Source organism: Lycium barbarum, chromosome 2 (assembly GCF_019175385.1).
Source record: "Lycium barbarum isolate Lr01 chromosome 2, ASM1917538v2, whole genome shotgun sequence".
NCBI lineage: Eukaryota > Viridiplantae > Streptophyta > Magnoliopsida > Solanales > Solanaceae > Lycium > Lycium barbarum.
In genome coordinates this window covers 24,006,951-24,022,672 of record NC_083338.1, presented here as the reverse complement: position 1 = coordinate 24,022,672, position 15,722 = coordinate 24,006,951, and the positions used below count along the sequence as shown (strand labels likewise).

The window sequence follows — 15,722 nt, the reverse complement described above, 5'->3', positions numbered from 1 at the left end:
AAGGAATTTAAAGGTTAGAGTTGGAGTTAAAATTGTTGTGGGTTGTTGTAAGGATTATAGAGATAATAATGTGGTTTAGTTGCATATGAATAGATGATGTGGTGTCGTGTGGCTGCTGTTGTATTTCCCTGAAATTTGCTGAAAAGATTGCATAAAATAAGGTATAAGAAGTGCATATGGGCTGCTTGGTGTATTGTAAGTGTTTGTTAGAATTTCGGGCATCGTTATGTTATAGTTGGGGGCTGTTTTGATATGTTGTTCTTGTTGAAATAAAAGAATTGAAGATATGGTTGTGTCCATATGTTATTGTTGGAAATTCGGATAGGCGAATATATACGGGAAATGCTGCCGAAATTTCTGTAGACAAGTACCAGTTAGAATTGGATTTCTAAGTACTTGTAGCTAATATTTGGTAATTGATAATATTATTGTAGATATTGGAGAGCCCGAGACTTGAGTCGGGATTTGGTTAGCGAGCGATTGAGGTATGTAACGCCTACCTTTTTTTCTTTTGGCATGACCTTTTTGGAATGAACAAATAACGTATAAGTATGCTCCTAAAGAAAATCCTATTCTTAGAGCCACTAGGATGGCTAACATCTTTGACTTTCATAAGCTATTCCATATGGCTAGATACATATTTTATGATGTTCAAAGATCCTATTTGTTATGTTCCGAATGTTGTTCGAAAGAAAGAAAAACGTGAAGACTAAGGCCTTTGAATATTTCGACATGAAAATATGGTCTTAAAGTCCCCATTTGATTTGATCCATAATGTTATCCGCAAGTTTCCTAGTATGATTATATGATCCGTAATGATGTCCGAAAAACATTTGATATGGCTAAAGTTTTGGATACATATATTTTGATACATACATATGATCTTAAAGGCTCCATTTGATTTTGCTCCATAGTAATGGTTGAAAGTTCCCCTAATATGAATGTCGCTTGAAATTCCGAAAAGAGTTTCTGAAATGCTTTTAGAAAGTTCTATACTTCAAAAGTTTGTAACTTTCGTATACTAACTCCGATTGACCCGAAACTGATTCTGAGCCGTCGGATGCAGTAAATATATTTGTTCATCGAGTTTTGAAATTTATTTTAGTTTTTTATTATGCATATGGTTTCCGCACTACTCTGCTCGTGCCTACTACTATGATATCGTTCGCCGAATCCCGGACCGGTTTTGTGATCGTGCGCACCATGTATATTCGGCAGTATGATGTGTTACAGTTCCCGGGTTCCTCGTCATAGGGCCGGGTACCGCTTATATACAGCGTTATGATGTGATATGGCATATGATATGTTTTGATGTTGTGATATGATATGATGATATGATATGTTCGGGGATTGTACGGAGATTTGAAACCTTCTGGAGTATGATGTGTTGTGGCGCCAGCGTCGGAGTGGCGACCACGTTCCTGAGCCTTATGCATGATTTTTATTTGCATTACTCATGTTTTTAAAACAGGTTTGATATACTGGTTCTGTAACCGCTTTCCATACTCTTTATTTCAGTTCTGATTTGGATTACTGTACCTCATGCTTTACATACTCAGTACATATTTCGTACTGACCCCCTTTCTTCGGGGGCTGCGTTTCATGCCCGCAGGTAAAGACATTCTTTTTGGTGATCCTCCAGTATAGGATACATATTCTTGCCACTTGGAGTACTCCTTTTGATCCGGAGCTCATATTTTGGTACATATCTTCTGTTATACACGTTCTGTATATGTATGGTTGTTTGGGTACGGCGGGGCCCTGTCCCGTCATATGTTTCTGTTATATTTTGTAGAGGCCTGTAGTCATATGTGTGGGTCATGGGTCATGTTTGTTCGTTTCTGTTTATGATCTGTGCCTTAAGCGGTCCCGGTTGCTGTTATGGCCAAAACGGCCCATATGTTTGTATATGTTTGTAAATCTGGGCGATGTGTATTCCACCAGCCTACCGAATTTGATATGATATTTCTGTACGGGAAACCGCTTAAGATGACATTTGTTCTTAGTATCTGTTTGAAATAAAGTATGTTAAGTCTGAATAAATCTTTGATATGTCGATTTGGTACGTAAGTCAGTTTTGGTGTCCAAATAGGACACTAGTCACGGCCCACGGGGCAGGGTCGTGACAAGGTGCCACTCAGCCCCGCGTATATGCTTTAGCCGGGCGACAGGATCTCGAGTCCTCCCCGGATGTGGTTACAGGTATATTGACTATATTCTCCCGTGATGTGTATGCATTGATAGACCCCGGTTCTACAGTTTCTTATATTACTCCATATGTTGCTGGTTGTATTGGGGTGAAACCCGAGTTAATTAAACCTTTTGAGGTACTCACTCCGGTTGGTGATCCCGTGATAGCGAGGCAAGTGTACAAAAATTGTGTAGTTGTGCTATGTGATCGCCGGACCAAAGCTGATTTGATTGAGCTAGAAATGTTAGATTTTGATGTGATTATGGGTATTGATTGGTTGGCCTCGTGCTACGCTAATGTTGATTGCCGAACGAAAGTGGTTCGATTCTAATTTCCGGGAGAGCCTGTGCTTGAATGGAAGGGTAATGCGGCGTCTCCGAAGGGTAGGTTTATTTCCTACCTCAAGGCAAGGAAGATGATAGTCAAGGGCTATATTTATCACCTAGTACGAGTACATGACACAGAAGCAAAGTCGCCAACTTTTCAATCTGTTCCGGTGGTGAATGAATTTCCGGATGTATTTCCAGACGAACTCCCCGGTCTTCCTCCAGAAAGAAAGATTGACTTCGCCATTGATGTGTTGCTGGACACTAAGCCTATTTCTATTACTCCTTATCGAACGGCTCCGGCAGAATTGAAAGAGCTAAAAGCATAGTTGAAAGATTTGCTTGATAAGGGGTTTATTAGACCCAGTTCATCGCCATGGGGAGCACCAGTCTTGTTCATAAGAAAGAAAGACGGTTCCCGACTAATGTGTATTGATTACAGACAGCTGAACAAGGTAACGATAAAGAAAAAATATCCTCTCCCGAGGATTGATGATTTATTTGATAAGCTACAGGGTGCCAAATGGTTTTCAAAAATAGACTTGAGATCGGGTTATCATCAAGTGAGAGTTAGAGAAGCGGATATTCCCAAAACAGCCTTCAGAACAAGATATGGCCATTATGAATTCCGGGTGATGTCGTTTGGATTAACTAATGCTCCGGCCGTGTTTATGAATTTGATGAATAATGTATCTAGGACACTCTTGGATTTATTTGTGATAGTGTTCATTGACGACATCTTGGTATACTCTCGCAAAAAATTGGAACATGCAGATCATTTGCGAATTGTTCTTGGCATTCTTCGATCCCGAGAATTATATGCAAAATTTTCAAAGTGCGAGTTTTGGTTGAATTCTGTAACATTTCTGGGCCATGTTATTTCAGATGATGGCATCCGAGTCGACACTCAGAAAATTGAAGCTGTGAAGACTTGGCCAAGGCCTACTACGCCTACGGAAGTTCGTAGTTTTCTGGGATTGGCAGGCTATTATAGAAGATTCGTAGAGGGCTTCTCATCTATTTCAGCCCCATTGACGAAGCTAACCTAGAAATTAGCCAAATTTCTATGGAATGATGCTTGTGAACGCAGCTTCCAAGAGTTGAAGGACAGATTAACCTCAGCTTCGGTTTTAACATTTCCAGAAGGGTCAAATGGTTATGTTGTGTATTATGACGCTTCCGGTGTTGGATTAGGATGTGTATTGATGCAACATGGTAGAGTTATTGCATATGCTTCAAGGCAGCTGCGGAAACATGAAAAGAACTATCCAACTCACGATCTTGAATTAGCTGCGGTTATTCATGCATTGAAAATGTGGAGACATTATTTGTATGGTGTACATGTTGACATCTATACCGATCATAAAAGCCTCCAGTATGTTTCCAAATAGAAGGAGTTAAATCTGCGACAAAGGCAGTGGTTAGAATTGTTGAAAGATTATGATGTGAATATCTTATACCACCCCGGAAAAGCAAATGTGGTAGCCGATGCGCTTAGTCGCCAATCAATGGGCAGTTTATATAAAGTCCCTCCGGAAAGGAAAGAGATGGTTCATGAGCTCCGCCAATTAGCTAATCTTGGAGTGCGTGTGATTGATTCGGGTAGTGCAGGGATTGGTATTAATGATGCCACAGCTTCGTCCTTGAACATAGAAGTGAAAGAGCACCAGTATGAAGATCCTAAATTGTGCCATTACAGAGACACGTCTCACGACAAAGAGAAGTCTCCATTTGAAGTTTCCACAGATGGAATTCTTAGATACCGGAGCAGGCTATGTGTGCCGGATGTGGCAGAATTGCGCCGACGAATTCTAGAAGAAGCACATTGTTCTCGGTATTCCATTCACCCAGGCGCAATCAAAATGTATCATGATCTTAAATTAATATATTGGTAAGATGGCATGAAGAGAGATATAGCAAAATTTGTGGCTGAATGTCCAAATTGTCAACAAGTAAAGATCGAACATCAGATGCCAGGAGGATTATTGCAAGCAATGGAAATACCTACTTGGAAATGGGAAGTAATCAACATGGATTTTATTGTGGGGTTACCTCGTTCTCAAGGCAGGTATGATTCTATATGGGTAATCGTGGATAGATTGACGAAAGCAACCCATTTTCTTCCGGTTAGAACCACCTACTCAGCGGAAGATTATGCGAGATTATATCTTAAAGAAATTGTGCGACTTCATGGCATTCCATTATCCATTATTACCGATAGAGGAGCACAGTTTACAGCCAAGTTCTGGAAGTCTTTCCAAGAAGGTCTAGGTACCCAAGTAAAGCTTAGCACGTCATTTCATCCACAGACCGATGGACAAGCCGAGCGTACTATTCAGACCTTGGAAGATATGCTACGAGCATGTATATTGGATTTTGGTGGTAGCTGGGATGATAAATTGCCTCTAATCGAATTTGCATACAACAATAGCTATCATTCCAGTATCCAGATGGCTCCGTATGAGTCATTATATGGAAGGAAATGCATATCTCCAATTGGATGGTTTGAAATAGGAGAAGTATAGTTGATAGGCCCCGAATTGATTCAGCAAGCGGTAGAAAAAGTCAAAGTGATCCGAGGTCGATTGTTGACAGCCCAAAGTCGCCAAAAGTCTTATACGGACAATCGCTGACGGGACTTGGAATTTCAGGTTGGTGATTGGGTATTTTTGAAAGTATCACCAATGAAGGGAGTGATGAGATTTGGTAAGAAAGGGAAGCTAAGTCCTAGGTACATCGAACCCTATAAAATTATCTGCAAGGTGGGTCATGTAGCCTATGAGTTGGACTTGCCTTCGGAGCTTGAATCGGTCCATCCAGTCTTCCATGTTTCGATGCTCCGCAAGTGTGTTGGGGATTCCACAAAGATTGTCCCTGTAGATGATGTGCAAGTGACAGAGAAGTTAACTTATGAAGAAGTACCTATCGCCATCTTAGACAGGCAAGTACGAAGACTTCGAAACAAAAAGGTGGCTTCAGTCAAAGTCTTGTGGCGAAACAACAACCGGGAAGCAATGACTTGGGAAGCGGAAGAGAAAATGAAATTCACGTACCCGCATTTATTCCAACCCCCAGGAGAAATTCAAGATGAAACGCCAACAATATAAGGTATGTACGCTTACTTTTCATGCTTTTGGTCGTGTGTGGCCATAGATACGTTACTATTGTGTTGTGGCCCTGTGAGGTAGTGATATTATGGGTTGTTGTGACAGGATGGTAGTGCCATATTACAGGGGAAACTCTGGCAAAATTTTCGTAGAATCTCGAGTGTTTAACATTCGAGGACGAATGTTCCAAAAGGGGGGAAGAATGTTACACCTCTCATTTTCATATGTTGAGTTTCGCTGAAAGCTAATTGTCCTAGCCTTGGGAAGTAGGATAAATTTTTTGAGGTCATGGGGATAGATATGTCCATCTGGGGTATATAATGGAGAAAAACCATGTTTAGTAAGCTTCGGGAAGGTTTAAGACTCGTTGGATCATCGAAGATAAGTTTCAGGGGAAGTTTGAAAATTTTCATGTTCTAGCGCACTTTGCGGCACAACATGCGTCCAGCAAACACGACATGCGGCCACGCAGTTGCACAGCAAAGTGTGCCAGTGGAATTTGGTCAGCTGGCAAGCTTTGCGACACAACATGCGGCTCGCAGAGCACACTTTGCGTCTAGCAAAGTGTGCCGCATGTTGTGTCGGTCCAGAATTTTCTGGACCACTTTAAATAGACCCAACTAGACCAAAAATCATATTTTTCACCATTATTGGTCAAGAAAACCCTCTAGAACACTCTATAACATTCATCCACAAGAAAATTCAAGGGAAATCCATGATCTGTAACACCAAATCCATGAACCCAAGCGTATAAAACCTAGCCAAAGTTCATTTAATTCAAGAAAACCCAAGGGAAGTGAAGTAGGGTTTTGGTGCTAGAGGAGTAACTCCACTCAAGACTTGTTCAACCACTATCCAAGGTAAGTTTCATGACTTTCTCATGATGATTAAAGCGTTGATAAGTTATAATACTTGGATTGAAGAAGAGTGTAGGAAATGGGTCATGAGAGGTGAATAGTGACATTGTTAGATGAAGGTTTGAAATGAATCATAAATGTTGGTATGTTGAGATTATAAATACATTATAAATGACATTTAGAACATGGAATAAGTATTGTACGAGAAAGAATGTGATAATGGACTTTGGTCATAGCTATGAAAAATTAGAGTGAAATTGTGAATTTTGGGCAAAATAATTAGATGATGCTTATTGTTTATGATATTGTGATTGTTGTTGTGGATGTTGGGAGTTGATATGGTGTATGGAGGAAAGAAGTGTAAACAAATGAAATGCTTCCCAATTTTCCCTAGAATTAGTAGCGCGTTCTTAGGGTCGAGTAACTAACGTTAATGCGAATTCTCTCTTGAAGGTGGACACGTGACATTGAAGGAGAACAAGCGAACGATAGACTAATTAAGCGAGAAAGGTATGTGAGGCGAGTCCTTTCTTTTCATGGCATGAATCCTGTAGCATAATTTTCCTTCTCTTCATGAGTCTCTTAAATCCCGGAAAAAAATTACGAGCCTATGACCCTAAATTGCTACACAAGGTAATGAGTTAGAGTATATAAATCTTTGATGTACATGTTATGATGATTTGCAAAAATGTTCATGATGTCATTTATTGTTTTCACTCACCTCATACCCTATTCCCTTCAAGGTGAGGCAGAATGTTAATGAGTGCTCCATAATGGAATCGGGGAATCACGACCTTACGTCACCCCGATAAAGTATAGGTTTCCTTGAGTTTTCATGCATATATTATGACGAGCATACTATAATGAGTACATTATGACAATGAGCATATGATGATGATGATACACCGTACCTATATGGTCGGGCAGATACATACACCACTATAGTGGGCAGCTTATACCCCGGACGCTGGAGGCCTGGACGCAGGCTAATGTTATGATTATCACACCGATCCGATATGGACGGGCAGCTTGCATATTATCACACCGTACCTATAAGGTTGGGCAACTTATACATTATGCATATATGATACGATGATGAGTATGAGTAAGACAGCATGACTTATTTTTTTTATGCTTGGCAGTCGGATATAGATGTCCCTATTGATATTTCCCCTGTATCATTGTCTTATTTCACTGTTTATGCCTCTCATACTCAGTACAATGTTTGTACTGACGTCCGTTTTCTTTGGACGCTGTGTTCATGCCCACAGGTAGACAGGGAGTTGATCATGATCCAGACTCATAGGAGCTAGTGGCTGATTTGAGAGCACTCCATTGTCCGGAGGTGCTTATGATCATTCTTTTGTGTACATGTATATTTTGGGCATGACAGGATCTTGTCCCGTCCTTATGTTTAGCACTCCAGTAGAGGCTCGTAGATGCACAGCGTGGGTTAAATGGTTTCATGAGATTGCTACTGTATATATATATATATATATATATATATTATTTTGATAGCCTAAAGGTTTGTGTTTATAAAAGTATATTATGTTCTCAAATAACAGATGATTTTCTCATAAGTTAAGTATAAAATTGATAAAAGAGCATTAAATGAATAAGGTTAGAAGAAGAACTAGCGGTGCTCGGTGGTTAGCCCCGGGTACCCATCGCGGCCCCTAGCTGGATCGTGACAACTTTCAATGCCATCCGATATGTGTAGTAACTACTTACCCCCTAAAAAACATCATGCATAAACCGGAATTATCAGGTAGACTAACTAAATGGGCTGTAGAGATTAGCGGGTATGATATCGAGTACAAACCTCGAACGACCATCAATTCCCAGATCTTGGCCGACTTCGTGGCAGATTTCACCCCGGCTATGGTCCCCGAGGTCGAGAAAGAACTTCTGCTGACCTCGGGAAAAGCCTTGGGCATTTGGTCGCTACATACGGACGGGGCCTCGAACCTCAAAGGTTCCGGGCCGGGAATCGTCCTTAGAACCCCGGCCGGTGATGCTGTTCGATAGTCCATTCGAACTGCCAAATTGACTAACAATGAAGCCGAGTATGAGGCTATGATTGCAGGTTTGGAATTGGCCCGAAGTATGGGGGCCGAAATAATCGAGGCAAAGTGCGATTCCCTTTTAGTCGTAAACCAGGTGAACGGTGTCTTCGAGGTCAAGGACGAACAGATGCTGAGGTATCTTGAAAAAATCCAAGTGATACTACATCGATTTAAAGAATGGACCATACAGCACATACCGAGGGTGCAGAATAGCGAAGCCGATGCATTAGCAAATTTGGGATCCTCGGTCGAAGGGGAGGAAATCAACTCCGGGACAACGGTGCACTTGTTAAACACGGCGATAGAGAATGGACATGCCGAAATAAACACAATGGGTTTAACTTGGGATTGGTGCAACAAGTACATCGACTACTTGCGTGATGGGAAGCTCCCGAATGACCCAAAAGAATCACGGTCATTGAGGACCAAAGCTGCGCGTTTTTGCTTGGTAGACGGCCAATTGTATCAGCAGTCTTTCTTCGGACCCCTGGCCAAGTGTTGGGTCCCGGAGAGACGGAGTATGTGATGAGAGAGGTGCACGAAGGAACCTGCGGCAATCACTCTGGTGCTGATGCTCTGGTCCGAAAGACTATCAGGGCCGGTTATTATTGGAACTGGATGGAGGAAGACTCAAAGAATTTTGTCCGTAAGTGCGACGGGTGTCAGAGGCATGCTCCGATGATTCATCAGCCCGGGGAGTTGTTGCATTCGGTGGTGTCACCCTGGCCTTTCATGAAGTGAGGAATGGACATCGTCGGTCCATTACCATGGGCACCAGGTAAAACCCGTTTTATTTTGTTCATGACTGATTATTTCTCCAAATGGGTTGAAGCACAGGACTTTGAAAAAATCAGAGAAAAGGAGGTCATTGACTTCATATGGGATCACATCATCTATCGCTTCGGCATCCCCGCCGAGATAACTTGTGATAACGGACCACTTCGTGGGTGGCAAAGTCACCAAATTCCTCTAAGGGTTGAAGATCAAGAAAATTATATCAACTCCGTATCACTCATGTGCGAACGGACAGGCGGAATCCACGAACAAGACAATAATCCAAAACCTGAGGAAAAGACTTGAAGCATCAAAACATCATTGGAGAGAAATATTACCGGAGGTATTGTGGGCTTACAGAACCACATCGAAATCGAGCACGGGGGAGACTCCTTTCTTGTTGGTCTATGGGGCTGAAGCCCTTATCCCCGTAGAAGTTGGTGAACCGACCCTCCGATTTCGATATACGACCGAGGAGTCAAACGAGGAGGCCATGGCCGTAAGACTCGACCTCACGGACGAGCTTCGCGAAAACGCGTTGGTCCCTATTGCAGCCCAAAAACAAAGGGTGGAAAGGTACTACAATTGGAGAGCCAATTTTCGTCATTTCTAAGTTGGGGACTTGGTGCTCCGAAAAGTTACCTTGAACACCAAGAATCCCAACGAAGGAAAACTGGGTCCGAACTGGGAAGGACCTTACAAGATAACCGAGGTAACGGGTAAAGGATCATACCAGCTGGAGTCCATGGACGGGCAACGGTTGCGCAATAATTGGAACGTGGCTCATCTGAAAAGATACTACTGCTGAGGTATGAACTCCCTATGTTTTTCTATTTTGACCCTTTCTTTTTGCAGGAAACCGGGTACCGGGCAAAGAAAAAAACCTAATTCTGAAAACACGTGTTGCACTCTTTTCCTTAGTGCGGTTTTGTCCCAAAATGGGTTTTCCGACAAGGTTTTTAATGAGGCAACAAGTACAACGTGTTACTTGACAAAGATAAAGGACAAACGTCTGGATTCTCGGGGTCACACCCAACGAATGGGGACCTAATAGCACTCACCCGATCTTGCAGCTCGGCTCAGAGCTAGGTGACTATCACACCCAACGAATGGGGACCTAATAGCACTCACCCGATCTTGCAGCTCGGCTAAGAGCTAGGGGACTATCACACCCACTCCGGAGTTTGCCCCTGTTAGCCGAAGCCGGAGGCCGCCCTCAACAAACAGAACCGGACCAAAAATGTTAGGTCCCGATGTAAGGACCAAACGATCAAAATGAATCGTGTCCATGCAATATTTGCTACGGCAAAACAAAGAACCGGACCTTCTGCATTAGGTTCCGATGTAAGGACCAAACGATCAGAATGAATCGTGTCCATTTAGTACTTGCTACGGCAAAGGCAGGAGAAAAAAGTTCGTTCTCATGTATATAACTACTTGCAATGCAAAAATTATCGAAAGTTGGGATAATATTCTCGAAATGTCTTTCTGGTAAAACACTTTACACCGAGGATTACTGCCGTATTTCGGCACTGCTTCATTCATATATACCCGATACCGGGCGCTACGGTCGAAATTCGGCAAAAGAAATAAGGTCATTGTGAACCGAGCCAAAATTGGTAGCCCCACAGACGGGGAACTCTACATCAAAATCCAGCTAAGGCTGAGATTTAGGTGTCCGAAAAATACCGGCCCTAAAAGGTAAAAATAGCCGAAATATTCTGGCCCTAAAAATGCCCGTTGTGATTCGGAGACGTCCTTATTCACAAAACATAAGATAAGTCCCACGGGCAAAAACTCAATAAAATTCTCGGACAAAATGTACCGGATGAGGCAAAATGCCGATATATAGGCACAGTCATAAATAATGACTCCTTAAAGACGAAACTGACAATTCGGGCGGAAATCATAACAAAACATTCAAGCAAAGTGAAGAGTCAAGGAAAATACATGTTCCATTTATAACGAAGGATTTTTACATTGAAAACTCCTACAAAGGCAAAAAATAACAAAAGGCTAAGTACAGTCCCTAATCTATCCGGAATGGTTGGAGCCGGAGTGCTCGGACACTGTCCGCTCGGAGTCAACAGAGTCGGTCCCGAGGGCACCCTTTGCCTCTTCCTCGATTCTTCTAACCTCGAGAATAAGGGCCGGCAGATCCGTAAAACCATGCTCGGCTTACTCAAGGGTGATCCTCTGAGACTTCCATTTTTCGTATTCAACTGCAATGGTAGCATGAGCCTCGGCGGCCTCGACGCTCTTCAAAGCTTCGTCCAAATCAGCCTCGGCCTGGGCTAACTTCGCCGCTAGAGCATCCCGAGTCTCTCCAATAACATTTTGCATTTGGATGGCCGATTGAAGCTCGGCCTGGAGAGTGTCATTTGCATCAGCAGTCTCCTTAAGCTCGTTTTTCAGATCATCACACATCTGGGCCCTCATCTCCGCCTTCTCCTCGAACACCCTTACACGCTCTTGATATCGGGCACTCTCAGATTCGAGCAGCCGATTCCTTTCGGCCAAGCTCGCAGCATCCGACTTCACCAAATCCAGCTCCTCCCGGAGTTGGGAGAAGGTGGTTTCGAGCTCACCAAGCCTCGAGGAAATTTGAGCGTTGTCTCGGCTAAGGCCGATCTTATCAGCTTCGAGACTCCGATTGTATTAGGCCATCGCGGACAGCTCACTCCTTAACTGACGGTTTTCGGCCTTCGCTGCGTCAAGCTCGGGTCGGAGATTGGAAATAGCGACTGCTCGGTTCAACTCCTTCTCCTTCTCCTGAAGAAGGTGCAGATATTTCTCCGTTTCCCGGCCCTAGGCATCCAATTGGCCCTTCAGATCGTCCATCTCTTGCTGGGAGCGGATGAAGGCTTCGTTGATGAGCACCACACTCTGCAAATGAAGCAAGTTAAAAACTTGAACAAAGCAAGGCTAAAATTCTCAGTAAAGTTATGCAAGGACGGCTAAAAATCTTACTCGGTTTCCTGCATGCATACCCTCATTAATGAGGCACTGCCAAGAGACCCCGGCCATCATCCGCTTGTCCGAATCCGAGATAAAAGGCCTCAGATAGCTCGCCACACCCACCTGGCGAGAAAGAAAGCTGCAGTCCTCGGGGACAGTGACCATAACCAATTTTTTTCTCCTTGGCTTCACGCTTGGGGCCGGAAAGATACGCACCAAACTATCCCTGGCCCCAGATTCGGAGGTCCGGCTAGCCGACCTCGTGGCCCGAGGGATCGGGAGATGCCCGAATCCTGCAGCTTCGCTGGTAGCGGGAGGAGTGCCCGAGAACATATCCTCAAATTCGTCAGGCCTCGGAGCTGGGGTTGAAGAACTTAGAGCAACCTCAGCAGCTTCAACAATGTAAGGGGGCTCCGTAGTTGTAGCGGTCTCATAATCGGGCAACGGGCCAATGACTGGTGGAGCTTCGCTCTCGGGGGCCGGCTCTGTTCTTTGAGCAGCTTCGGCAGCAGCCGCCCCCCAGATCTACTTGCCCTTTGCAGGGGGGTCTCTTCGGAGGAAGCCTCACCTGAAATGTCGACGAAATCAATCGACCTTAGAGGAGCCGGGTGAAGGACTTCTTCCGCACTTGTGGGTAGCGCCGGGACTAAAGGCCCTTTACCGGCCAAAGGAAGTGGAGAAGCGGTGACATCCTCCTACGGAATAGGAGCTACGGCAGGGGCCGCACCGATACTCCGGACGAGAAGCTCGGGCTCTGTTTCATCCCGGTGAGTCCTAACGACGCTCCTCGCCCTTTTCTTCGTTTTCTGCCCTTTGTCCGAGGGTCTTTTTCTTTTGGCAGCAGCAAGGATGCGAGATGCACCTGTTGAATCAAACTCGGGTGCCGAAGTTGTGGGTTCGGCTACCGTATCCGGTCTGGGGTCCACCGAGCCCTTGGGCAAACTTGAAAATCAAAGACACAGTGAATACAGGTAGTAGAAGATGCAGTGAACACAAGTAAAAGCAAAGTATTACCGTGGTTCTGGGTGACCCATCGGCCGCGTGACAGGTGGCCCCATGTCCGGTCGTCGTGGACATGTTGGCTGAGGAGTGCAGTGACCCATTCGCTCAGGTTCCGAATGACTGGAAGGATATATCCATTGGCTGATATAAATAAGAGAAACCGTGAGAAAGTGGGATCAAAGTTTGACGAGACATACAAAAGCAATTACTTAAGGATTCAGACTTACGCTTGTTGTTCCACTTCTCCGGGAAGGGCATGTAATTGGCTGGAATGATGTCCTCGGTCCTCACCCGGACATATCGCTCCAGCCAGCCCCTGTCTCTGTCTTCGTCCATTTTCGAGAAAAACGGATTCCGGCTACGCTTGGCGAGTTTTATTACGCCACCCCGGAACAACCTCGGGGAGTATAAACGTATCAGGTGAGCCAGCGTGAGCTCCTTCCCGGCATTGTTGGCCAACAGCCGGAGGCATGCTACGACCCTCCAAACGATTGGACCAATCTGTGCCAAGGTCACTTCGTAGGCCCAGCACATGTCCAGGATGACCGGATCGACCGGAGGGTTGAGCTTGAGAGTGAAAGGGTAAGTGTACACGTACAAAAAACCTTCCCGGTGGTCGGTGACTGATTCATTTGGTCTGGGTACAAAAACCCGAACCAGACGGGTGTCCCACTCGCAATCAACCCGAACTATGTCGAGCTTCTCCTCAGTAACAGATGAGGGGTATCTCCTCACATCATACCCCTTATCTGATACCGAAGAAGGTTTTTCGACCTCAAGATCTTTGTTGAAGTTGGGTTTGGCCGGTATGATTTCCGCGGCTGTAGGCTCAAAGGTGCTCTTTGCTTTAGCCGGAGATGCAGGCTCGGTTCCTTGGGATGAAACCGAGAGAATATCATGGGAAGTGGTCTCAGACATTTTGAAAATATGGAAAGAAGAAGTTGAGTGGATTCAGAAAGGGAGTTAAAAAAGAGTAAGGGAACAGACGATTCAAGGAATGACAGAGTAAGAAGCAGCGACACTCGAGCAAAAGCAGTTAGCAAAGATGGTAACAAGGTTGTTTCTTTTTACGTGATATAAACGATGGATCAACAGCAAACTTGCTATGGAGGATAACTATATATGGTGAAGATGAAGAAGTGCCGTAAAGAGTGAAAATGAAGAAGGAATGGATAGTAAAAATGTTAGAATGAAGAGGTGAAAGGGCCTTATATAGGTAAGGGCTGTGACGGTTACGATTCCCCAGCCAACCGGGGAGCGCCACGTGCCCCATAATTAATGAGGAATGACTTGAAACGACGTGCGTGCGGCGGTTGTCAGAGCAGACCATCCGGGATAAGACACGTGGCCGATGGCAGAAGAACGTGGCGCAACTATTCCCGCCAAAAACAAAAAGATAACGACGGACAAAGGGAGTCACCGGTTTAGTGATTCATCCACTCCCCGTCACTCCGACAAATCTACGATCCAGGAAGTGTGGGGACTATCTGTATACGGTAAAAACCGGGTATATGTTAAACCGGTGAGATCGAAGGCCGAGGGAAGAAAAGGACAAGAACGTGCATGAAGGCTCCCGTTCTGAACCGGGGAAACGCTTGGACCGGAGCAAAGGAAGGGCATCATTTGGTCCGTTTCTTTCATGACCGGTTGTTCGAGGCCGTATGTCCGTTTGATTGTGGCCGGTGGTCCGGGAGATCAGTTGCGCGGTTGCCACGCGTCGATGACGTTCTGCTATGTTCAACTGCCAATCATACGGGTGTCAGACCGTACGGTCTACCTAATCCAACCTAACCCAACTTAGAGCTTTTTTTATTATTATTTTATTATTCATGTTGTGTGAAGCCCATGGGGCGCCACTATAAATAAGAGCCCGGTTTCATGCTAGAATTTAAGAACATTTTGCAATGCAATTCTTAAAGATCTCACTCATTCCTCCTTTTTTCTCTTGTTCTGGATTTTCTTCTTTTGAAGTTCCTTCAAGACGTGTTCTCAGCGTTCTTACAAGTAAGCACTCATTCTATTGTCAATTCTGGTTTTGTATATGTGAGGATTATATATAAAAAGGGTAAAGAGTTTGCAAGTTAAATTAACTGTGTTATTAAATGTTGTTATTCTTGCAGGAATAGTCCCATGGATGCTTCCTATAACTGGTAAGCCACATCTGATGTCATTAAACATTGATCTGTTAGGAATTGGAGGACTTTAACTACAGGCCACTAGACTAGAAATAAATTTAAACTAACACTGACTGAATACCTTTTGTACTACTCTATGTTTCATTTTATATGACAATTTGACTGGACGCACGGTTAAATTTAATGAGAAAAGTTAACAGAGGCCCCCGAAAACAAACTATTATCCGCCCATACCTCCTTACTTTGATACCCACAAAACTATTTCTCTGTGCCCTTTTTCCTTAATGCATTTGAAATGCGAGTACT

General features: G+C 44.1%; 1 protein-coding gene across 1 annotated transcript in view; it reads left to right on the top strand.

Moving 5' to 3' along the window:
• LOC132628462 (uncharacterized) overlaps positions 1-15,487 on the top strand; it is a 41,828-nt gene extending 26,341 nt beyond the window's left edge. The window contains exons 2-3 of the mRNA XM_060344240.1: positions 15,201-15,285; positions 15,402-15,487. Of these exons, the coding sequence (XP_060200223.1) occupies positions 15,201-15,285; positions 15,402-15,487 (171 nt within the window). The remainder of the gene's footprint in view (positions 1-15,200; positions 15,286-15,401) is intronic.
• The last annotated feature ends 235 nt before the right edge of the window (positions 15,488-15,722 follow it).